We start from the raw sequence: 26,090 nt of genomic DNA on the forward strand, positions 1-26,090 counted from the left end.
TTTGAATAATCCAACAGAATTATTTATTTCTACACAACAATGCAATATTATAATAATTGTTTACAATCATTAACCTTGTTTTTAATAAATATATTATATTTTTCAGCCTTGTCTGCTATTGATTTCCTTTAAAATTATCCTGCCGAGAGACTAATCCACTGAACTATTGAATTGGCAGTTGGAGCCATAAGCTAACCCTTTAAATCCGAACATTTGGTCCTTCGAGCCGGATATTAAAGATTTTGTATAATTCACAATATTAATAAACTTTAACAAAACATGAATCAAGAGGCCTCAAATACGATACCTTCTACTGTAACAGTAATTACTAAAAAAGTTATTTCGGCTCCTAAATACATCTATGAACCACCAGTATTGCCCCCATCTGAGCAATTAGTACATAAGGAGACAGGTCAACCATTACTGTTAAGAATTCCTCAACTAAGAGTGACCTCAAAATATCCAAAGAAGCCTTTATAGCAGAAAAATCACAAGAACACATATTTTGAATAATCCAACAGAATTATTTATCTCTACACAACAATGCAATATTATTACAATTGTTTACACTCATTAAACCTTGTATTTAAAATAAATATATAATATTTTTCAGCCTTGTCCGTTATTGATTTCCTTTAAAATTATCCTGCCGAGAGACTAATCCACTGAACTATTGAATTGGCAGTTCGAGCCATAAGCTAACCCTTTAAATCCGAACAATAATGTATAATAATGAATTATAATTAATATTTGCGTGTTCTTAATAAAGGTTGGACTTATTTATATAAATGAATCTTTTACTTAGATGATATTTTATTTATATAGTTATTTAAAAATATTATGTCGACTGTTTGATAAAAGAAGTGGAAAAAAGTGTAAATACAAACAATAAAATTATTGTTTCAATTAGTATATGTATACATATTTATACGCATGTCTATAATTTTACAATAATGCAATAGAATATAATAAAAATATAGTAGAAAATATTAGAATATATAATATTTTTTATACATAATATATATAATAATATATATAGATAAAATAAATACACACTAAATTGTTTAAACTTTTCGATTGTTATTGATTCTTGAAAAAAATGAATTAGTACATTTTAACAAATCCTATACTATTTTAAAATTATATTACATTTGATTATAAAAACGTTTTATGAATATTTTATGATATAAATATATATTGCAGTATAATGAAAATTAGGGCCTTACAAAAATATAAATCGTTATATACATATATATATTAAGAATATTTATTATATTTTGCAGTACTTTCCCAACTCAATCAGCTTCGTTAAATATACAGAACACGCCACGGGTTCCCGGTGAGGTATACTTTTCTATTTACTAATATTATTTTACAGTGTTAACATTAGATTATTACTGATTTAAAATATTAGTTATATATATATATATATCTATCGATTTATTTGTATGTACAAACTTTTTAATGGATTTTCATGGATAATAGTATGTATCAATATAAAGTCAGTTAAATTAGTGTGAACAGAATATGATCGAGTATAACGATAATGATGTAGGGTTGTCAAATCCCACTGACCTTTATAAGAAAAGTATTCTACGTGTATTATTAAATATTTTACACGCATTTCGTTGATCTTGAATATTAATACTGAGAGATTCTGTAAATGAAACTCATTAATGTTTGCATATGTATTAGCTACTTTTATACACTTTAAATAAATTGTACTTACATTTTGTAGTAGATATTATTTGAAATTTTACACGGTAATTCCTAAGTTTTAGGCATGGAAACGATATTACTCTCTTTTTTAATTAATATCAATCTTATTATTATAATAATATGTTATAATATAGACAACATTTTCTTGAACTATATATTAAATTGTATGTAAATTACCCGAATTAAATATTTAACGGCTTTTAAAAATTTTTTTATTTATTTGGTTCGAAATAAATATTATATTTATATTATATTTATTTCATATATTATATAAATTCATATTTCAATAATATATAAAACGTATAAAACAACGAAGAATCTATAATTTTTTAAATTTCTAAAATTGTAACAAATTTTTAAAATAATAGCAAATAGTTAACATAATTACTTATTCATTGGATAAGTCAAAATATATTTTAATATAATGTAATCATTTAATCAGCACCATCATTCATCCAAATAGTAATTTTGACGCATAGAAGCGGAATCTTAATTTGCTAAAATAAGAAATAAGACATTTGTAAATATGTAAATGTAATCAATGTATTCTAAAAAAAATTCATTTTGCTTACTTTAAATTGCAGATAAATGTCTTTTATTGCGATTAATAAATCAATTTTAATCATAGTATTATATTTGATCATTTGGTGACAATTAATACATTTATATAGCCGGGAGGCTCCGTGGGTTTCGCGACACGAATGGAACAAATTCGTAATGGAGAACGCGACGGAATTTGACAAAGACAAGATCTCGAGTCGCAGTTGGCTCGTCAATCAAACACAACTGGACGTTGCCAATGACTATCTACCCAATTGGACGGATCTTGTACTCGCTATTTGCTTTTCCATACTAATCGTTATAACAATCGTAAGTTCATTTCTAAAAGTATTTTAAAATAACAAGTCCAGTGGAATATTAACACTATATTTGCTTTTCGACATCTTCATTTCAAAATTATTAAAATTATGTATCGGATATATAAGAATATAATAACTTATTGTTTAAGTAAATTTAAAATTAAAATTTTCATTTTTTACTTGAAAGGATAAACAAATATTTTCAATAATTATTCAAAGAAACATAAAATTTTCATTTTACATTATTATTACTTAAAATTTTTGTATTATATTTAAAATTAAACTAATGCATACACATATGCATAGTTTTATATTAAAAATAAATAGCTTATTAATATTTTGTTATTTTAAAAATCGAAATAAAAATTTATTACTTAAAATTACGATTCTGACATATCCCTTAGTTTTACTTTAAATTTTCAAATTTGAAACATAATATGCTGTATATGATGAAAATTTTCTTAAATTGATAATTATTATTAAATAAAGGGAAACTATTTGTTTTAATATAATTATGGATAATCTATTATATTATCAATATATCATAATAGATAATATATAATGTAATTATTTTTATGTATATTTTTGATTATGATTGTAAATTAATGATTAGTAAACATTTTATACACAATTATAATGCTTTTATTTTTAAAATAATAAGTTTAGAATATACATACATATATATATATATAAGCATTCATGTGTATAGGTAAATGTGCCTATCTATAAGTTTAAACACATGTGAGTATTAAAGTTTGTATTTAACTTTGTGTATGTGTGCACCCTGGGTACGCTCATTATGTATGGGTTTACACGAGTACGCGATTATGCCTTTGTTAATATAGATATTATCTTAAGTGATTTGAGATTTATTCTTAATGAATTATACATAAAATAATTTGATACATTTATACAATTAATATTCATTTTACATACATTATATAATTAAAAAATTAGAAGAATCGAACTTTATAATGTATAAATAAATTGATCTTCAAAACTTTAACTATGTTCTGAAACTACCTGAAATGCCTTGTGTAATCTCCATTTCCAATAGATTATACAATACTATGTAATTAAATGACGATATATTGGAAATTTTCAAGATTAAAGCCAGTTATTAACAGATGCGTATATGTAACTAATTTCATTACGAATTTAATTTGATACTGGTATTATTGATCAACTAATCACTTTATTACTTCCTATATCTAAATATATTATAGTAAATAATTTAATCTAACGACTTAGTATATTACAATAAAATTTGGATATACAATTATTATTAGAAATTAAAAAATGTTTACATAGAATAAATTTCTATACAGCTAGATAATTGTAAAAATATTTATTTAACTAAACCACACTAATTAATTTTGTTTTATAAAAAAAATATTTTTATTTTTATTTTTATTTTTATTTTAATTTATAAAATAGCAAAAAATTAGCCAATTGCTAGATATTTTTGGTTATTATTGTGTAAAATTAGTTATCGATAATAAATAATTGATCTTTTGAACATAAAGTACTATCAACTGTTTGTGAAATTAAGTAAATAATAAACACTATTCATTATCATTTATAATTTAAACTTTTAAAAAATTATTAAATGCAATAATAAATATTTGTTTTTTTTTTTAAAAAAAAAAGGAATAGTACGAATAATAGGAATGATTCATTTATTTATATTATTTAAAAAAATTTTATACAAATATTTGTATATGTATGCATTATTAAAATATCATAAGATATAATATATATTTTAAGACGATTTATTAAATATGTTTAAGTAGCAGGTAAATAATAGTTTGACATTAGAAATAATATTAAATAGATATAGAAATAAAATGTTCGTAACTAGATTAAATTTTAAAACATTGTTACTGTAATGTATTTGACCCTTGTTAAACCTAACGAAATGGAATAAAATCATTTACTTAAAAACTCTTATATATATGTATTCTAACTTGAAAGAATCTAATTAAAATAAAAAAAGAGAGTGAAAAAATTGTATAAATGAACTTCTTAAAATGTTTTTCTTATAATATATTATTTCATTTTTGATTATTAAATATGATAGATTTGAAATATAATTAAATATAAACATGAAAAGAAATTTGCAATTACTAAAAATAAGGTACTACAAATTTTGATCGTATAAAATTGTGCCTAAATGTATTTTCTGTAATTTTGGTAGAGCAATCTTTGAATTACTCCAAGAAACTGCTAAACAATTTATCTTTAAATTCTTGTACCATCTAATCCATTGGCATCGATACATAATCATATATACTGATAAATTAGCTATTTTGAATACGTATTTGTACATTATGCAGCAACGTGTTATAATTTGAAGTTAAATATCAGACGATTATTTTGAGTGTCAATTAAAAAAAAAAAAAAAAACTTTCTGGCTGAGTAAAACGATCGTGGGCATATAGGAAGGATATATTTTGAATAGCTTCTAATTCTGCCTTTCTAGGTCTGCCTTTCTACTCCATTCGGAATGAAAAATATAATTTGTGATTCTGTAATTATTACAAACATATTAAATTTACTTATCCCTTAAAAATCTGAAAAATCTGAAACTAGAAAAACTGTTCATTCGATATTTGTATCAATTCAGCCTTACTTTGGGTTAAACAACGCTAACCGAAGCGGAACACATTTACAAAGGCGCTACATATGCTACAATATTCTCTGCACTACGGCTTTCATTAAATTACAGGTTGGCAACACACTTGTGATTGCAGCCGTAATTACCACGAGGCGTTTGCGGTCTGTCACCAATTGTTTTGTATCCAGTCTGGCGGCTGCGGATCTACTGGTCGGATTGGCAGTGATGCCGCCCGCTGTATTATTGCAGGTACGTTGCTGGTTCTTCATTTGTTGCTCGCTCACTCGCTAATTAACCGTTGCTGACGATTTCGGCGTTGTTTCTCGGTTAGGACTAAGGGCGAAAAGGCGCGACGCCAATAACCCAAACATATCGAAGCTTATTGCGATATTGATCGAGACATTGATGATGGTTCGCCATTGAGACGTGTTTTTCGGTTTATGATTGACATTCACTAACTCTTTTACGAATGAAATTTTGATTGACGATGCTTTTATCGGAGACTTGAAACGTGCTTATTATAATTGGAGAATCTATATAAATCACAGTTTTTAAACGAGCGTCAGAGTTTTTTTTATCATTCATTTGAAGATACTTTATGTATATTCATGAAATGTACGCGAAATTTTCCTGTATTTCTATAAATATTACATAAATATAATAACATTTCCTTGAAAAAGTAATGAAAACATAATGGGCTAAATGATATAATATAATTTCAAAGGTGAATGTTTTTATAATAAATGTTTAATTCATTTATATTTATAAGAATAAAAATCACAATAATGAAAATCACAAACAAATGATAGAAATAAATTTTAAGCGTTCCTTTTAGAAATTTAAACATTTGAAAAAGATTCAATGTTCTTCGAAGTAATCTTGTAATGTAATGTTCTTCGAAAGTGTTCAATTAGAAGACTGGTTGAATGTAAGATTATAAAACTTTCTTAAGATAACCGGTAAACTTTAATCTTTACAAAAATATCGTATAAGAGAAGTTTAACAGTTATGTATCTAATAAAATTTTTTTACTTTTCAGTTTATCAGAAGTTTTTGTGTTGTGTATAAATTATTATTTTTTATGCAAAAATTATTAATTTTTCATTTTAAATAAAGTTCAATCAAAATAAAGACAATTTTGATAACTCTTAAAAATTATTTCTTAAATTATAATATATCATAAGATTATATAATATAGCAGAAAAATGAAAACTATCTCGAGCATTATGTACCTAAGCATATATTTAAATTTAAAATTTTTAGTAATAAAAAAAAATATTACATTTTACTGATAAATGTAATTTTTTTCATTATTTTTACATAATATTTTAAGTTAACTATTTATAGTAGAGTAATGTGAAAAAAAAATTTACAAGACACATAAAATAAATTCAAATTTCATTTTTATTTATAGTTTGGATATTTGAAACTTACTATAATTCACTATTATTGTTTTTAGATATTTGATTTATATATTTTAGTGATATTCAAATGAATGAAGAATACAAGAGCAATTAAATAGATTTTCTAATCAAATGTATGTATTTCTCAAAAAATTCTGAAATTAAATTAAATAAAATATTGAAATTCATAGGGATATTATTGCTAAAAAATAGGATAATTCGTAAATTTGTATACTAAAATTAAAAATTGTATTATACACTGCTTATAAATACTAACAAATAATTTTTTTATAAACAAAATATATTAAAAAAGATATTTTATTATTATATAATAAAAGATAATGAGCATAATATTTCCTTATTTAATTATATTTATTTATTTTTTATAAATAAAAAAAATATTATTATTTTTTATATGAGATTTTCTTTATATACACGTGTTCATTCATAAAGCGATTATTATTATTATATAATTTATGATTTATGTACATTTATGGAAAAGTAAGAATGTAAGAGTTTATACATTACTGTTCATTACAATATTTGAAAATTCCATATAATTATATATAATTCACTTACTTATTTTATTAAGAATAAGTTGTTTTGGCATTAATAGGAAAGGATGATATGATAGATTTTTCGTAATAACAAAAATGAATATAAACATAAACAATAACTTTTAAGATGAATACAACTTAGATTAGTTTATCAACTAAGATGTGTAATTAAACGTATATTTATATAAGTATAAATCTAATAAAATATGTTAATATAAAAATCATTAGAATCCGTAAATATAATAAAAGTTTCGATTTAAAATTAATTACTCTTTTTAGTTTATCTTCGTTATTATTTCTAAAATGACTCTGAAACGATACTAATATATATCAATTGCATTGAATTGATTAAATGCCAATAATAACACATACAATGTTATATGAATGTCAATATTTTATTCTTCGCTTTGGCTATTCATTTTTTAATTGAATTGACAAAAGATTTTATTTGCAATTCTCTCATATAAAAAAAAATTATTCTATACACGTGTAGTAGTATCGTATTATTTCCATTGAAATTAATTTTTAATTGGATCAACATAATGATATTAATTTGATATACTGACATAATTATTTTTTTTGTTATATATAAAGCGTTTCCAAATCAAAATTATGTTTATATAATATTTTTTGTATAGTAAACTATATGAGTTGGCAAATTCATATAGGTAAATATACATCTGGCAACCCTATATAATGATATCTACTTCAATCAATCTTGATTATATTTAATTATCACAAATTATATATTCTATTTTGTTTATTGAGTCATGCAACGGTAAAAAGTCCATAATCTATTTTATGTAATAGATAATAATTTTTTTATGTAAAAACAAGGTTTTAGTGTTTGATTTTACTTCGTTAATTAATGATCTAATTCATCGATTTAGTGTAGTACTTTCATTACATTGATCGAACATTATGACTATACATATATTGTTTACACATATATTTTAACATTATATTTAATTATTACTAGTTAATTTAAAATTTTATAGAATTTACATTATTTAATTAATATTTAATAATTAACATTGCTTTTAGTAATTAATAATTAAAATTTTTCTAATTATTATTGATAAATATTAAAAATTGAACTGCACAATTTGCATAAATTATTCACAAATTATAATAATAATTTAATATTTAGTTTAATAAATAAATAAATTAATAAATAAATTTTAATTAAAAAATCTTTAGTTTATCTCAATCTAAAATATATTATTGCATTTTAGTTTAATTTTTAATAAGGAATTTTTTAAATTCTTTTTTATAATATTTGATATTGTAGATTTGATGTATTCTAGAATATCATATAATCACCATAAATATATCAATAGAAAGTTGTAAAAATAGTAAAAAATTTGTATTATGTTATAATCGTTTAATATGTCTATTTAAATTTTTTTTATTTTATTCAAATAAGAAAAATAATTCTTTTATATTTTCGTCATGATATAAATAGTTATTTATTTATCAAGTCAGTATACTATTCATTTTTTGATATTGATATTTTATATAAATTTCTTTTTTACAATAATGTTAATATACATTAATTATTTTAATAATGTAATACAACTTATAAATATTGTTAGTAACTGATTAATTTAGAAAAGTAATTGAAAAATAAATCCTTACTAGTGATAGATGGATCGTAAGACCTATGTTTATATATTTGTTAATTCTAGAATATCAGATAATAATTTAATATATTTAATATATTAAATGCGTTATAATTTAATGCGGATTTTCGAAATTAAAAAAAGGGAGAAAGCCACGATACTTATTCGTTTGAAATTATTGTAAGCAATGCGATACTTGACGCACCTTCGATCTTGATTTTGAGCCTGAATTTGGATATAAAGGCGACAAACGACGCCGATTTCCATACTTTCGTTGATTCTCCTAGAATATACAGGTGCCTTTGAATATATTACGTAATTTTCTTAAATTCAAGAAACTTATATTGATTAAACGTAAAAAAGTAAATATGCACAATATTTTCTAATTTATATAATGTATAATTATATCAATTCTTTCAATACAATTTCTTATGAAAATAATCAAATTCTTTAATTGCAAGCTAATTATAATACAGGTCTCATTGATGAGTGAAATCGCTATAAATGCTGGCATTTATTTAAAAATAAGAAATTACAAAAATTATACTTGATAATACAAAATATGTAAAAACTATTGAAAAATTCCAATATTACATTATATATTCTATACAATAGTTAAGTATGTAAAAACTTATAATTCTTTAATGAATTTTAAATTAATTCATTGTTATTTAACTGAATAAATTAAAAATGTCTAATGTAATAAAAACTACTTAAAGTTTTATATTAATGGCTATTGTACTACACTGCCGTTTGCGGGTATGCTTGTTTTAAACATTATCGTAAATATTAATAATTCAAAACAATAAATTAATACTTTCATTTTAATAAACATTTTAATGGTACTTTTATCAAACTGAAAATAATGAAAATCTATTTGCTATCAAATAAAGGCACAAGTACTAAACTAATTCAAGATAACAATGGTCGTCACGAAAGAAAAGTAATTATTAGTGGTGTGAAGCACTAAAATTTTGAAAAAGTTGTTTAAATTTTCATAAATAAAAACTTTGAACGTTTGGAATTATTTTTTCAAATAGAGGACGATTGAAAACAATTTGAAAATAACGTGCGAAACTATAGAATAGAAAGTTTTGTCGATTTAAAATACATCTCCATTTTGTGATAAAACAGAAGAGTATTGTATTTGCCCTACATTAAATAGTCTAAGATTATCGTTTTAATATAACTTTACTTTCAGCATTACCCGACTTTTTGCCTATATTGAGTACGTATTTAGAGTTTCTTCGCATTAAATCAGCTATGGAAACTGCCTTTGTCATCGAGCCAAACTTCTACAGCCAAATGACTTTTTATATTACGGAAATTTTTCTACCATTTTGAAATAGTCGCTTCACATCATTCTTTCCTTTTCTTTATTCACTTCTCGTTTTCGTTCCCTGAATTGTGTTAATTCAAATAGAAGGTTTGATAATAGTAATCGTTATTTTTTTTTATAGTGAAGATTTTATTTTGATTTATAATTTTTATATAAAATTATTGCAAATAAATTGATACACTTATTTTAATCTAATGAAAAGTTAAATCAAATCATATTACAAATTAAAATTAATTTTGTTTGTACTCTTGTAAACGGTATGTATTCATGTTAAAAATCAGATGGATTATTTCTTGCAAAATTTTAATGTAAATTGTGTATAGAAAAAAATCATCATTCAATAAAAATACAATATTTCATTGATTATTAACTATAAAACTATAAAAAATGTATGAAACAAATTTCTTCATAGTAGAATACAAATACATACAAATAATTTGTATATTTATTATTAAATTATGTATTAAAAATGAAATTATAAAATAACACTAGTATATTTAACACTATATATATAATACTATATATATAACACTATATATATAATATATATAACACTAATATATACATAACTATAGATCAAAATTATGACATTTAAAATAATTTTTAATTAATTTGATTTTAATTATTGTAAGTTCTTCAAATTTTCTGCAATTTTTAACTAACTTATTTAATGTAATTTTTTTCGTTATTCATTAACATTTTGCTTACTTAAATTTCGGATAATTTTTTTCTTCCTTTAAATTAATGTTCCGCAATTATATTTATAACTAGTTTTTTCACGTTTATTTTTTACGTCAAGTACTACTGTATTGGCTGTTATTGATTATATTTTATAAAACAATTAAATTAACATTTGAAAATTAGACTGAAGTTTTCCTAATACGTTTATAAACTATTACATCGATAATATTCATGGAACATCGTAATGTGTATAGTTACACCGATATTACAAGTACGGCAAAGTTTTGATTATTAATACTTTTTATTGCTACTAAGTTATTAATACTTAAATAATCATTAATTATTATAATAAATAGTGCTAATAATAATAAATCTGTTAATAATATTAATATCTATATTATTAATAGAAATAAGGAATGTAAAATTTTGTTAATATTTTGAATTCTGAAAGGCTTACCCAGTTTGTAATGTGATCAATAATTGTTTTTGCAAAGGAAAACTTAATATTTATTTTTTGAACATAATTATATATTTAAAAGCAAGTATTTTATTAAAAATTTATATATTTACATGAAAATAAGTTTTACCTAATAGTTTTTATACCTTAAGATATCTTAACTTAATAATAATTGGAAAATAATATATTTTGTTATAACAAATATTTGATAAAATCTAAAGATTCTTTGTAAAAAACTTGATAATTGCACAAACAATCGTCCTTTAATCGTATTTTTAATCTCCAAAAATATTATTTAATGTATGTGTAGCAATTTATATATACATAGTATGTATGGTTGAGGATAATTAAAATATAAGAAATAATGAAATAATGAGAGGAAAATAGATAAAAATTAACCTAAAAACTCAATAAGATAGAAAAATCTCGCCGGAAGCGTTCGCGCAATTCATTAATTTCATTACGTGCCCATTTTTATTCAAGGATACAATTACACGCAGATTTTTACATTCGGCTTGTTGCGTCTCCTCACTTTGACTTGTGTATAAAGCTTTCTTTCTTCGCTCCGACAATGCCGCATTCCCTAAGGAGGTCTTGGACTGAGCTTCTGATGCAGTACCGAGAAATAGCTCTTGTTTTATTTATATTAATTTGCTTGCAATGTATGTACTCACCATTATTATTAATTAATTATATGCGCGTATGTATATTGATATCTAAGCTCTATAATAATTGTTATAAAAAATTTGCTATGCTTGTTTTTGATGGAAAATTGAACACATTATATTTAATATTTTAACACTAAGCTTTCAAAATATATGTAGATACTCAATATATAATATCTTCAAATAAATATTCAAATTTGAAAAAATTGTTATTTTTAGTAATAAATACAGTATAATAGCAATAATAATAATAATAAATATAATTAATAGCATAACAATAGAAATAATTAAATTTGATAAAGGTACCAATTTTTGTATAAAAAATTTATAAAAAATTAAATATATTTTCTAAAATATTATCTTTATATATTTTCAATCAGTATATATTTTTATAGGAATATATAATTTAATTAATATGTAAAAGAATGAAGGGATTATATTTTAACAAATCAACGAAGACTTTGGTTTAATTTAATTCAGTGATTATTAATAAACAATGTAAAGTTTAAATAGTCTATACTTGATGAATTGAAAGTAGGTTATCTTATTTCAAAATATAATAAAGTAACTGATTTAAGTACATTCCAATTCTCTATATTACATTCTAACTATATACAAATTTTGGATATATATATACATCTAAATATATACAAAATTTGGATAATTAGAAATGAAATATTTATAGGAATATAAATTTAAGTAACTATATATTTTGCTTCGTTTTATTTTGTCTAATTATATTAAAAGAATATCCACTTATATTTTGATTATTTATTTAGATTCTTCATTTATTGGCTTAGTGTTTCTTTTCATTCTGCAACGATTTTCTAATTTTATGTTAATCAATTATTAAATTAATAATTAATTTTCAATATATTAAGGAATAAGATACGATTTTTTTTTATTAAATATCAAAGTAACTTCTTAAAGTTTTTAACCTAAATGAATAAAAATTCACTCTTTGACTTTTATTATCTTGTAAAAACCAGAAAATAATTTGAAGATGAATTTTATAAAATATGGTAGCATAAAAATTCATTAAAATTGTATTTACAGTTGGCTATTGTATCAATATAAGATTAACATATTTGAATTTAATTTGGTACTCATTCATTGTTATTGGTGTATCAATTATATACCCATAAAAAAACATTCTTGTTATTTTACTATACAATTTAAATATATACATGTAGGCATTTTGAAAGTATTATATTTAATTTATTATGACGTATACATATAGATACATAAGACATTCTTTTTTTCTTTATTGTTATATAAAAATATAATATTTCTTTCCTTCCTATGCTATTATTATTATTATTATTATTATTATTATTATTATTATTATTATTATTTCATTCCTATGTTAAATAAAAATATTTTAATTATATTAATATTAGCAAAACTACAGACTTTCAATTTATTTATTGGTTAGTATTTATAATCGACACAGAGTTCAAATGTTATTATAACAGAATGCGCTATAAAAATCTGTGAATACCTAAATAAATGAAGATATGTTTTAAATGTCGACATTTCTTATATTATTATTTTTGCTATATGCACTAATATTTATAATTTTCATTTTAAATCTATCCAACGAGGTTTTTGTTAATTGTAGGTTTTATTTGTAATATAAAATAATATTTTCTTATTTTATGTACAACTTCATAAAAAATTAACTACTTTCAAAAACTTTTTCAATAAGGAAATATAAGATATTTCTAAAACTTTGGCAAATATTAAAAATACAGGTTGTAAATATTCGAAAAAGTTTGATTAAATTTTAGAGATGAAGATTTTTGAGGCTTTATAAATTTTAAACAGTCACTTAAATACCGTTTACATGATTTAATTATCAGCATTGATTCTATGTAATACTTAGTTTCACAATTTTAGTATAGTTAATATAAAATTAATATAATATGTAATATTAATACAAAATTATGTATATATATATATATATATATATAACTTTTCATTAAAAGTATTCGTTTATAAAATTATAATTTCTATAAAAAGGCTACAAATACTTTAAAATAGACTTAAATCTAAATTTAACCGCATAGTTTAATATTTAATTTATTGTTATAAATGAAATTTGTGTATTGCGTAGTTATCTAACTATACTTAAATAGAGTTGCTTGACCATTTTATATTTAATTGGAAATATCCTTTAAATACAGAATGATAATTATTATATAGAATTATATTAATTTTATTATATTTAACATTTTATCGGTTCGAATAATATTTAAAGTGTAAGAGGATTGGTTTCTGACATTAGAATTCCAGAAAATTATGTGTCGGAGTATACATTTGTACAATATTAGTATGAAAATATAATACAATTAACTTTTGTATATGATTAAAGAGCACTAAAATAACAATGTTGTATCTTTGCAAATTTAAAGTATAAAATAAATTAATTTTTAAGTTATATTTAAGTATTTCGTAAATGTACGGAATATTAAACTGCTAAGTAGCTTAGGCCAGTTATAAAGTTATGAAAAGAAATATTATTATAAGAGCTGTTATTATATATTTGCCAAAATTAAGTATTTAAAAGTAGTATTAATGTATTCTATTTCTACAATAAAAAACATAAAAAGTTACAAAAAAATTTAATGCAAAAGACAAATATTTTTAATATATGGTTGAAATACAAAAATATTCAATAATTAGAATGAAATCAATTTTCATTCCAAATAATATACAACTATATAATCTTATGAAATAATATACAGAATTTGTTTTTGAGTCTCTTTTTGAAACACTCCATCAAGCATTTCAAATTTAATGAATACCAAGATTATAATACACAAATAAATGAAGAAAAGTTAGTCCTTCTTCTATTTTTCTTTCTTCATAGCTGAACGGCGGCACATGGGAATTGGGTGAGGTGCTCTGTGACTCCTGGGTCTCGTTGGATGTCCTTCTTTGCACGGCCAGTATCCTCTCACTCTGCGCCATCTCCATAGACCGGTTAGTAACTTTGTGATAAGACCAAATAGTCATGTACGTTGACAGTCTCTGCTCTAATGTGAGGGCACCCCCCCCCCATCACGGTCACGGTTGTAAGGCTGCTCGAGTCCACAACTTTGATACTTTTTTTCCGACGCTGATCGCTACACACCATCTCTCTTATTATACAGCCCTTTCTCATTTCATTTCTTTATTTTGAATATTTCTTAGCATTTGATAGAAATTTTGTATTACAACAAGTTACCAATTTATACATAGGTTTTGCAAACATATTTGTTTACTCCTCACCACCCGACTGGTCGTATAATTATACTTTTGAAACACGTATTAGTAATGTCTATATGTATATAGATAAAAAATATTTGATCACAAGAGTTTGTTTATTTTTATAACTTATTTATTTTTATTAACATACGTGTTATATGGCATATATAAATAAAAAATACATAATGATTTTCACTGAATAATTCATATTTTATTATGTTAAGGAAACTTACAAGTTATGTAAATTTTAAAGGCTTACTTGAGTTATGAAGTATCGCACATATTTAAGCTATTTATAACTATTATTATTATTAGAATTATATTGCAATAAATTTTAAAGGGAACATTCAATAAATCGAATATTTTAAATTTATAATATTTAAAAAGTTATGTTTATGCTTTGTTATAAAAAACTAATTAACCCGTATATTTATGAAATTAAATATGTTTATAATTATTTATGTAATTAATCTTATTAGATTTAAATTAAAATAATTTCAAGAAGGGATACAATATATCTTTATTTACTTGCAATGTATTTAAATGTGATACATAAATTAAATTGAACAATTGCAAAGTGTGCAAAAAAAAAATAAATTCCATAATAACTCAATACTATATATTCTATATATTATTTATCTTTCAATTGATTTTATTAAATAATTTACTTCAAAATAAGAAAATTTATTTGTCAATTACAAATAAATATTTTTTTTTCACGAAAGAATGTTTAATCTATTTCATAAGATTTTTAATTTATTTAAGAAAATTTTAACCATGATTCATGAATAATTTAAATTTTTTTCTGTTTGATGAAGTCGCTATTTTACCTAGGTTGCTTTACTGAAAATTTTCTTTTGTGTGGCTTTCAACTTTATCGATACATACTTTTTAGACAATTTGAATTTAAAATGCTCTCAAGATCATGAAAATAAATATTATCTATTAAATTTTCTTTTTTAATGACTTATTTAATATATATCTATACAATTTATTTACATTCTTTGAAACAATTAATAAATGTCACAGTAAATAATTTTTTTCTGTAAATAATATTAGCCAATATTTGCAAATTTGATTATTATATTGTAATATTATAGTATTATTATTTTAGTTTTAATTTTAGTATTATTATTTTATTATTAATTTTAGTAACATTCATATACATTTTTATATATCGGTGAAATTTTGTTTTAAACAAGAAACAAATTATGAGTCATTTTAACTGTTAAAAACAAATGTCTTATGATAGATAATTTTATCAATAACGAAATTATTCTTTTTCGAGAATCGATTCGATTTTTTTGTTTTGAACAGGAAAATTAATTGTTTTCCATAAAATAATAATTAATTAGTTATATATTATTAATAAATAATATACGCGCCTATATATATATATATATATATATAATATATTATGTTATTTTATTCTTGTTTATATATTTTATTTAATTTATATTTCTTAAATACATTTGCAAATATATAATAAACTATTTTCAAAATTTTAAGTATTTTCATTTACTAATAATATTTATTCTATAAAAAAAATTGATGATTAAAATCGTATGTATTTAAAAATTTGATTTGCATCTTGTATTAATTACAAAAGGACTATTATTTACGTACGCTCACTTTTATTTAATTTTTATATTACCACTTTGTATAAAGTTTTATAATTAGCCAAAAAACTAGACTAGTCAGAGCGAGGAAGAAATTAAATTTTTTGTGAACTTCTATAAAATTTATTTTATAGGTCGCGTTCAAAATCAAAAATTCTATACGTATCCCGAAATCTTGCATTATGAAACGGTAAACAAGCGCATTACGAAAGGAGAGAAATGATAAATCAAAGTACCCTGCAACCCACAGGCTGTTAGAATTTGTTTGAAAGAGTCATTCGTGAAACTTATTTCACGTAGTTGGGCTATTGAGTTTTCGGCAACCCACGATAAATACAAAGTAAGAGAGATTAAGGAGACACGGGTATGCGTAGGTATCTGGCTGTGACGCAGCCGCTGATCTACAGCAGGAGGCGACGTAGTAAACGTCTCGCTGGTCTCATGATCGTCGTCGTGTGGATCCTGGCTGGGGCAATCACCAGTCCACCTCTTCTCGGCTGCTTTCCACGAGCGCGCAATGTTGTGGAGACTGAAAAGAAGTGCTCCTACAATATGGACTCGTCCTACGTTGTGTTCTCAGCCATGGGTAGTTTCTTTCTGCCGATGTTAGTCATGCTGTACGTATACGGGAGGATTTCCTGTGTGATCGCCAAGCGGCATCGAAGTCTGGAGTCGGCCGATGCTGTAAGTGTTGGTGAGAACCGGAAGTCTCCTAATGAGTCCATAAATTGCACCAGCGTACATCGCCGAACCCAGCGGCGACATTTTCATGCCGTAAGTCAATATTCCCGATTTGTGTTTATTCTTAACGAATGCGTGATTTTTGTCACTTCGCTATATTTACATTATTTTAGTTAAAGAAAATACATTCAAATATATTAATAACAGTAAATTTAAACATATAAAAAAACTTAATTTCAAAATAATAGTTGTTAATTATCATGTTATTATGTTAAAAATTATGTAATAAAAATTATTAGAGAAATTTGGGAATGTAATTCATTTAATTATAAGTATTTACATTCTTAATTTCTTTTAAGTATTAATGAGTCATTAGAGTGTTTATAGTAATACATTTCATTTTATTTACAGTTTTATATTATTAAATTATTACAAAATAGCTTTATAAAAAAATATTAATAAAAACACTGAAAACAATAAATTTATAAACATTGTGTTTATAAATTGTCTAGAAATTAATTTAATTTAATTTAAAATTTTTAACCAAAAGATTAATAATATTAAAATAATATAAAAATATTTTTGATTATTTGAAGTATTTTTACTTTTACTTCTAAATATTCTTTTTCAAGTACAAATAAATACTAATCTTTATACTATTCATATCATATTATTTATTAAATTCATAATAGTTTAATTGTAATAAATAATCCAATTATTATATTTATATACTATGTAAAATTTTACACCATTAAAGATACTTGAATAGTACACGTTAATTTCGTGCAATTTAATCTTCGTATAATAAAATTGTAATAAATTATACAGAGACTTTGCATTTACGCTATAAATCTATTTGATTATACATTTATATTAGGAATTTTTAATTTTTTACTTCCATCTAATTATAATTTATTTAATATGATAACATATATTATATGTAATTCATAAAAATAAAACATATTTTGGTTATATAAATTATCAGTTAAAAATTTGTATATAAACATATAAAGCAGAGTAAAATATTAAAATAAAGTATTCTAAAAATGTATACACAATGTTCCCTATATGTCCCTACATGCGCACATGAATTAATGAATGGTAAAAGTATTAACTCAGAAAATGATTTGTGTGTTATTTTTATAATTGCATATGTATTATAATTATTTATATATTTAATTTTATATTGCATGAAATAATATAATTTTTCTTACAAAATTTTATACAATCTATATTGCTGTTACAGTTTTCAAATACTTTTCAGCAATTCAAATTAGTTTATAAGAAAGACGATAGACACAAAAGTATAGTTTTTTATATACCATACATATTATTAACATAACTTAGATAATAGATTTAACTGAAGTTTATTTATATGTTTATTTATATAAGTTGGTTTATATCTTTATTAACTATCTATTAAATATATATTAATTTTCTTACACATATTTACATATTTTCAATGCATATTTATTCTTTTATTTAAGCCATAAAAAAATATATACATACTATAAATATATAAATATATAAAAATATATAAAAATATATATATACTATATATATACTATATACTACTATATTATTTTTTAAAACGTGAAATACAAATTTATGTTTCTTGAAACTGCATTAATTGCAAATTATAAAATTTCATTGTTTACAAGAATAACAATATTTTTGCAAAATTGTTTAAAAAATAATATCAATTTTATATTTTGTTTTGATACGGAATGTAGATATTATGGATATTCCCCTTTTCTAGTTTACATAAATAGTATGTATTTATGCATTTGTGTATGAATGTTGGTGATTCTGAATAAGAGTCTACTTGTGAAAGCAGTTGAGTATCATATAATACTAGACAAAGTGTCATCGGTGCATGTATTTACATAAATATGTAGATATATGTGTATTAACACGCTATTTAATTTTATCTTGCACAGAAAAATACAATTTTTTCAAATTTATTTTCACCAATATTATATTGGTGTTGGATAGATTATATGGAAATTCTATTACCATTCTTCTTGGTTTTAATACAATTTTATTTATAATTGATACATTTAATGGTTTATTAATATATTATATATTATTTTACTTATTAACTATACTTACTAATATTTTTGAAGTATCAAAAAATCTAAAAAATTAAAATTTCATCCTGGTAGAAAAGCTATAATTAAATAAAAAATAAAGCTTTTTTATAAAAAATTTGCATAAAAAAGGGCTAATGGAAAAACTGTACCCAATTTATAAACACGTTTGAAATGATAATCATCTTCAGTTTGGTCTATAGAAATCGGTTTTTTTTTTCAATAAAAATCATCACGAAATTATATAAATTTGATACGATTGTTCTATGATTATTTTGTACCTATTATCGAAATTGTTAGTAGCATAATGTAGAATAGCAACAAATATAAATATAGATTGTTACTAATTTCTCATATTAGATAACATAAGGAATTTGGTACTTTTTAGGCTTTCTAATCACAATACTCTATATCTCTATTTCACCGTGTAGAACAAAACTTCTTATTTTCGCTGTCAAATGATTCAGTAAAATATAGTTCGAAATAAAATATTTCGATAAAATATATTCGTAAGCTAATATATTTAAATAATATTAAATGATTAATAACTATAATGAAAAAAGAATTTTAGCAATAACTAGATTTTTCAAAATATTTTTATCTTGCAAATCATTTTTAACAAAATATTTACTTCGGTTCAATTTATCTTAAAATTTGTATTTAGTAGCCATGGTATTTACACATAAATGTAATATATGAAATCATAATATTTAAAATAACTAGCTTATTTATTTAAAACTGTAATGATGATACGATTCATATTAATATTTAATATGGAATAAATGAAAGCTATTAAACTAAAAATAATTAGTAACTTAATAAATAATTATAAATAGAATTAATTAACCAAATTTTATAGTATATAGTATGAATCTTTTGAATTCTCAGCTATGTACAAATAAAATACGAATATATGAAAAGTAAAAAAAAAGGTAATTTAATAATGGGAATTGCAATTAGGAGCGTAGAGAAATCTAAATAACGATAAATTTAATATATAAGAAGTGTAGAAGCAAAAAGTAATCGTTCTAATTTGCTTGGGTAGTTTGAGAAAATAAGTAATTTAATAGTCGGACATAGTGTATGCGATGCATTCACATTGCGAATTATAAGCATATTTTCGGTAAGAACTTCACATCAAGAGAATACGTTATTATCTAGGAGTGGCAAAAGCCGGAATCGGTGTAAGTATGCGGCTCTCTGCCCTGCTATGAAATTTCCATTCTTAGACACCGCGACGACATCCGAGATAACATATCCGTGTGATGTCTCTGCTCGAGCCTGAGGTAAGAGCGCGAGTGTCGAGTAAGTAATAGCGGAATTTAGTAACTGCTTTATCTCCGCGCGCAAAGGAAATTTTTTCACTTTATTTTATTTAATACGTACAGATAATTTTCGACGTTGGTTAATAATGTGAAATTTATAGCATTTAATTGTAATTGATATCAATTGGTTCATTTACATAGAGGCGGTGTTTAGAATTTACTTAGAATTCTTGAAGGCCGTATATCTACTTCCCACTATTGCTAATTACTAATTTACTATGCGTAAATTACATTTTTATTTTAAATTTAGTGGAATGTAAATGTTAAACGTTTTCGATTTTTCAAACTACATATGAACTGGTATTATTTGTTTCATTTTCTAATTTTGTTTATTCATAAAAATAATTATTCATGCACGACTTATATTTTTATCGTTTCAAATTTTATGGCGATTATAATAAACTGTGCAGAGTAATATTTGAAAAGTTTTGAGATAAGTCTAATAAAACGTTTTGTAATATAAAATCAATATTTAATATATGTATTAAAATATAATTAGTTGTTAATTCAGTTATCGTATTATATATTATCTAATACATGTAGCCAAATATAATAAGTTGCTAGTACATTAAAAATATAAAATTATTAGAATTATTATTATTAAAATTATAAAATTAATTTAGATTCAGCTGGAAAGACACAAATATAAGAGTGTATCTAAGAAGTATTATTAAAAGAAATGAATGTACACTATATTCATTGATAAGGTCTTGCAATTTTGTTCAGATAATATATATTATTTAGCAGTGATCACTCCATTAGAAGCCCAATTTGTAGGAATATATTAATCTAAATTAATAGGCCCTATTAGTTTTACGCTGCAAAGTTATATTTTTAATATTAATTAGTTTGCTATTTTGAGTAAAACTTTTAAAAATATAACGTTTAATAGTTAAAAATGATTAGTTGAAAATCTAAGATGTTTCATCGAGTCGAAAAGATTCTTATATATAAATAACAAACTTAATTTGTTGAACTGTGTAAGAGGCAACTTTGTTTTCAGACGGGAGTGCCGTCAACCAACCACGTGCAGAGCTCGAAAAAGCCAACGGTGCCGCAATCAATCCTAGTTTCGAGGCACTCGACTGCCTCGATTTTCGAGGGAACGACTAGCGACGCGGGCAACGCCGAGACGAAGAGCCCCGCGGCCCTCGCGGTCCCCTGTTCTGAAGTTGGGAGCAGCCCTTGTCGTAAGATCGTGCGCACGGGGACTCTGCGCAGCCATCAGCACAGCTGTATTAACAGGGTGACGCGGGAGACGAAGACCGCGGGCACCCTGGCGGTCGTTGTTGGGGGCTTCGTCGCCTGCTGGCTGCCTTTCTTCATCTTGTACCTGGCGACGCCTTTCATACCCGTTGAGCCGCCTGACCCTCTTATGCCAGCGCTCACTTGGCTTGGTCAGTTTTCCCTGTTACGTCCGCGATTTTTTTTTACAATTTTTATTGTCTGCTCGCCGTTTTTTTTTAAGGACCGATAATATTACGTTTGAAGACCAGTAAGTGATAAATGTTTTATCTCGTAATTTTCACGGACTTTCGGAGAGACCACCACTGTATTAAAAGCGCATATTGCTCGACGTTAACATTTATTTTATAATATCCACTTATTAGTAATTTAAACATCTAAACTATTTTATATAAGATTTGAAGTGAAGTATATATTATTTCTGTCCTTAGTAAAGTGAATTTGTATTATTCTATCAAAACTTTCATGCGTACTGTTTCTAGTAAAATAAGTGTTAACGGTTTCATTTAAATATTTAACATATCTTTTACACGTCATCCTTATAACAGAGATATAATAAAACAAGACAGTACAGCGTTTAAACATTTAATTACTCAACTAGTATTCTTCCAGTGTAAATAAGATTCAGGGTAAAAGTTATTTAAAACTAACAATGCATCGACACTTTGTAAAACAATGTTGATACTTCTTATAAATCTAATGTGAAGTATTCTGATCGTTCATTTTCATAGCGAATTTTAAGCATGATATTTCAACGTATAACCTATATTAATAAAAATATAATTCAATTGCATTATAAAAGGAAAAAATTTGTTTATTTTTTATTAAGATCAATTCTTACAAAGGAAAATATTCAGCCCATATATAAATGTATGAATCAATATTAGTGTTAAAAACGCCTCGGATTAAATTAATTCAGGTAGAATGTGAAATACTTTTTAATTTGTCTCCGGTTTCCCTCATAAATATCCATTCATATACATGCAAATTGGTTTGCTTGATTATTTTTATACATTTCCATATGTGTGGATAGACCCACAAATGCATTTTCGTTTAATAAATTAAGTTTTTTTACTCCAGATATAGTCATAAATCTTACTTTTACTCTTGAAAGAACATAGATAACAGCCATCGGACTTATGAGAATTTAATTTAAAGTTATATTTATAAAATTTCACTTTACTGTATTATTTAACGTTTTTAAGGGTGAAAAATAATTATACATAAGAAATTTTTTATTTAAAAATATACATTATTTATTATTAAAAAAAAAAAAGTTTATTATTTCATTAGAATATATAATAAATCTTAATAACTATACACATATATTGAACATTAATTCAAATAACAAATAATTTATTTATTCAATTATGAACAACGTTAGTTTTTAAAAATATGTACATTAAAACTTGAACATACTATATGTATCTATTTTATACGAGCATGTATGTATCTGATAAATTGTTGTATAGAAAATTATTTATCTAAATAGAGATATTACGGAATTGTTTGGTATATTTTGTCTAAACAATTTTATTTTATTTTAAACTCGCACAATATTAATACTGATATTTTAATATTATTTCATAAGAGTTTTTAATGAAAATTTAAAAATTACGATATTGTATATTGATAATTTGTTTAGCCTTTCTAAATATGTACTTAATCTCTAAATTATTATCAAAAATAAATAATATTTGACACATATATCCTCGTAATATCCTCCAATTTTTAAATATAAAATACTATTAAAAAGTAATTTTAAGGTTTATTTTTTATGAATGTACTCTAATTTCAAATGCATAACCTAATTTACTTTTCGTTTAGTCGAGAGGATATATCCATTTCTACTGTATCAAATCAATACAATTGGGTGCAAAGAATAGAATATATTTTTTGGAAAATACTTTAAATTAATAACCATAAGATATTATTTATATACTAAACATTGTTTTATAGCTTCTACATTTATATAATTCATTTTGAATAATCTGAAGTATGTAAATTGCAAGTGCATTTTAATGAGCCGTCGGTATATAACATTTTTGTTTATTCCAACGACGTATATAAACTTTGATGTATCAGTTTATCAAAGAAAAATTTTTGTTAACAAATCATTAGAAGTATAAGCATATAACCACATTATACCCAAAAATTTGCGGTCACCCTAATTCAGCATGTTTCACGATAATAAAGGTAACCGCGATCATAATAACGTAATAAATACATTAAAGAAAGGTGGTTAATATAAAAACACCTTCTACCTTACATTGTAGGCTGGATAAACTCGGCGATCAATCCCTTCATCTACGCCTTCTACTCGGCCGACTTTCGCATGGCTTTCTGGCGGCTGACCTGTCGCAAGTGTTTGCGCAGCAGATTCGAATCGAATCCGGGGGCTGAGCGCACGCCCCAGGCTGCACCGCCAAGCTGGAGGCGACAGACCTCCAGGACGTTAGAGAGGTCAACTGCACCCATCGCCTCGCATTGCGGCTCAACGTCTCTTGAGCGTGTACCGACCGACAGGCGAATTTTAACTTAATGATATTCTCAAGCTCGCCATCGAGCAAGGTGTTCGATCAAATCTTGTTATTTCGCCGAGCGAAAATAATTTGAACTGCGCCTTCACGACGTGATATTCACTTAAATTCAAGTACATTGTAAATCCATGTACACTCATTCTACGAGCTCGTGTGAGTTTCGTTTTCCCGGGCTTTCGAAAGCTACCTACTATTTTTTACACTTAATAGCGACAAAATGAAATCACTTGCATTTATAGATTTGTAATTGAGATATCGAATCAGAAGATTAAAATTTTCGAAAGAGCTGTTTTTCTTTATTTGGAAAGAAATTTTTAATTGGAAAATTATTTCTTACAAATGAAGAGAACCATTGTAACTATCCTAGCTGTACTAACAATCTTCTTATTAATATGTAAACACATGACGAAATTTTTTATCAATTGTAATCAAAATTTTAAATTGGCTATTGGATTTTTTAAATTATGCGTGAAATATGAATATTTCTACACTTGAATATATTTTTACAACTCACAAATATCTTTAAGTCAACGATAATGCGGTTTAAAAATTAATAAATATGATATAAAATAAACTTACTAATAATAAAATTATTGGTAACGTTTCATTGTGATAGGACATTAATATTATTTTTTAATATTTTATATTTATTCATTATATTTTTTAGCACGATTTCTATCTATAAAATATGAACAGTTAAATTATTTCATTAAGCAAATCTTTCCAGCTTACATGTAAGTGACGATAACATAAAATATGTTCAATTTTAACTTATATAATTACTACTTTTTAACTATAAAATTTTCTGATTTATTTAAAGAACTTTAAAGATAACGAAGATAATAATAGGCATTAGTTTACATATTAAATTGTTAAAAATGTATCATTTAACGTTGTTACGAGACTTTCATTTGAATAATTTTATTTATTATACCGACTTCCACCCACCTATCCACGTGTACGCACGCGCACACACATACACATATATATATATATATATATATATGATTTCCCTAAATAAAATGTTTGCTAAGATATTTAATTTGAAGGTAAGGAATAATATTTAGGAATATCTAAATTGATGAATAAATTTATGCATCTCAAAATATATATTATTATTTTTTATATTATATAATGTCATTTTGTAATTATAAAGCTATATTAGTCAGTATTATACGAATTACATTCATTAGTATTCCCGTTGTAATTAATTTTTTAATAAGAAATTTAAATTATTATAATAAATTTATAAATAATATTACAGTACTATTTAATAAAATTTATTAAAATTAAATAACAGAGATCCCTGTTAATATGTAATTATTTATATTAATTTACAGTATTAATTTATACACCAACACAGCTTCATAATTATTACTTATATTAAAGTCGAAGCTGATATATTAATTTTTATTAATGTC

At 23.6% G+C, this 26,090-nt stretch overlaps 1 protein-coding gene across 1 annotated transcript in view; it reads left to right on the forward strand.

Annotated features, from left to right (window-relative positions):
- LOC105364182 (5-hydroxytryptamine receptor 7) overlaps nucleotides 1-25,031 on the forward strand; it is a 95,805-nt gene extending 70,774 nt beyond the window's left edge. Inside the window, exons 3-9 of the mRNA XM_011502061.1 lie at nucleotides 1,284-1,339; nucleotides 2,391-2,589; nucleotides 5,308-5,445; nucleotides 14,793-14,905; nucleotides 17,163-17,562; nucleotides 21,888-22,281; nucleotides 24,406-25,031. Coding sequence (XP_011500363.1) covers nucleotides 1,284-1,339; nucleotides 2,391-2,589; nucleotides 5,308-5,445; nucleotides 14,793-14,905; nucleotides 17,163-17,562; nucleotides 21,888-22,281; nucleotides 24,406-24,671 — 1,566 coding nt within the window. The 3' untranslated portion in view covers nucleotides 24,672-25,031. The remainder of the gene's footprint in view (nucleotides 1-1,283; nucleotides 1,340-2,390; nucleotides 2,590-5,307; nucleotides 5,446-14,792; nucleotides 14,906-17,162; nucleotides 17,563-21,887; nucleotides 22,282-24,405) is intronic.
- The last annotated feature ends 1,059 nt before the right edge of the window (nucleotides 25,032-26,090 follow it).

This window comes from Ceratosolen solmsi, unplaced genomic scaffold (assembly GCF_000503995.2).
Source record: "Ceratosolen solmsi marchali unplaced genomic scaffold, CerSol_1.0 scaffold10, whole genome shotgun sequence".
Taxonomy (NCBI): domain Eukaryota; kingdom Metazoa; phylum Arthropoda; class Insecta; order Hymenoptera; family Agaonidae; genus Ceratosolen; species Ceratosolen solmsi.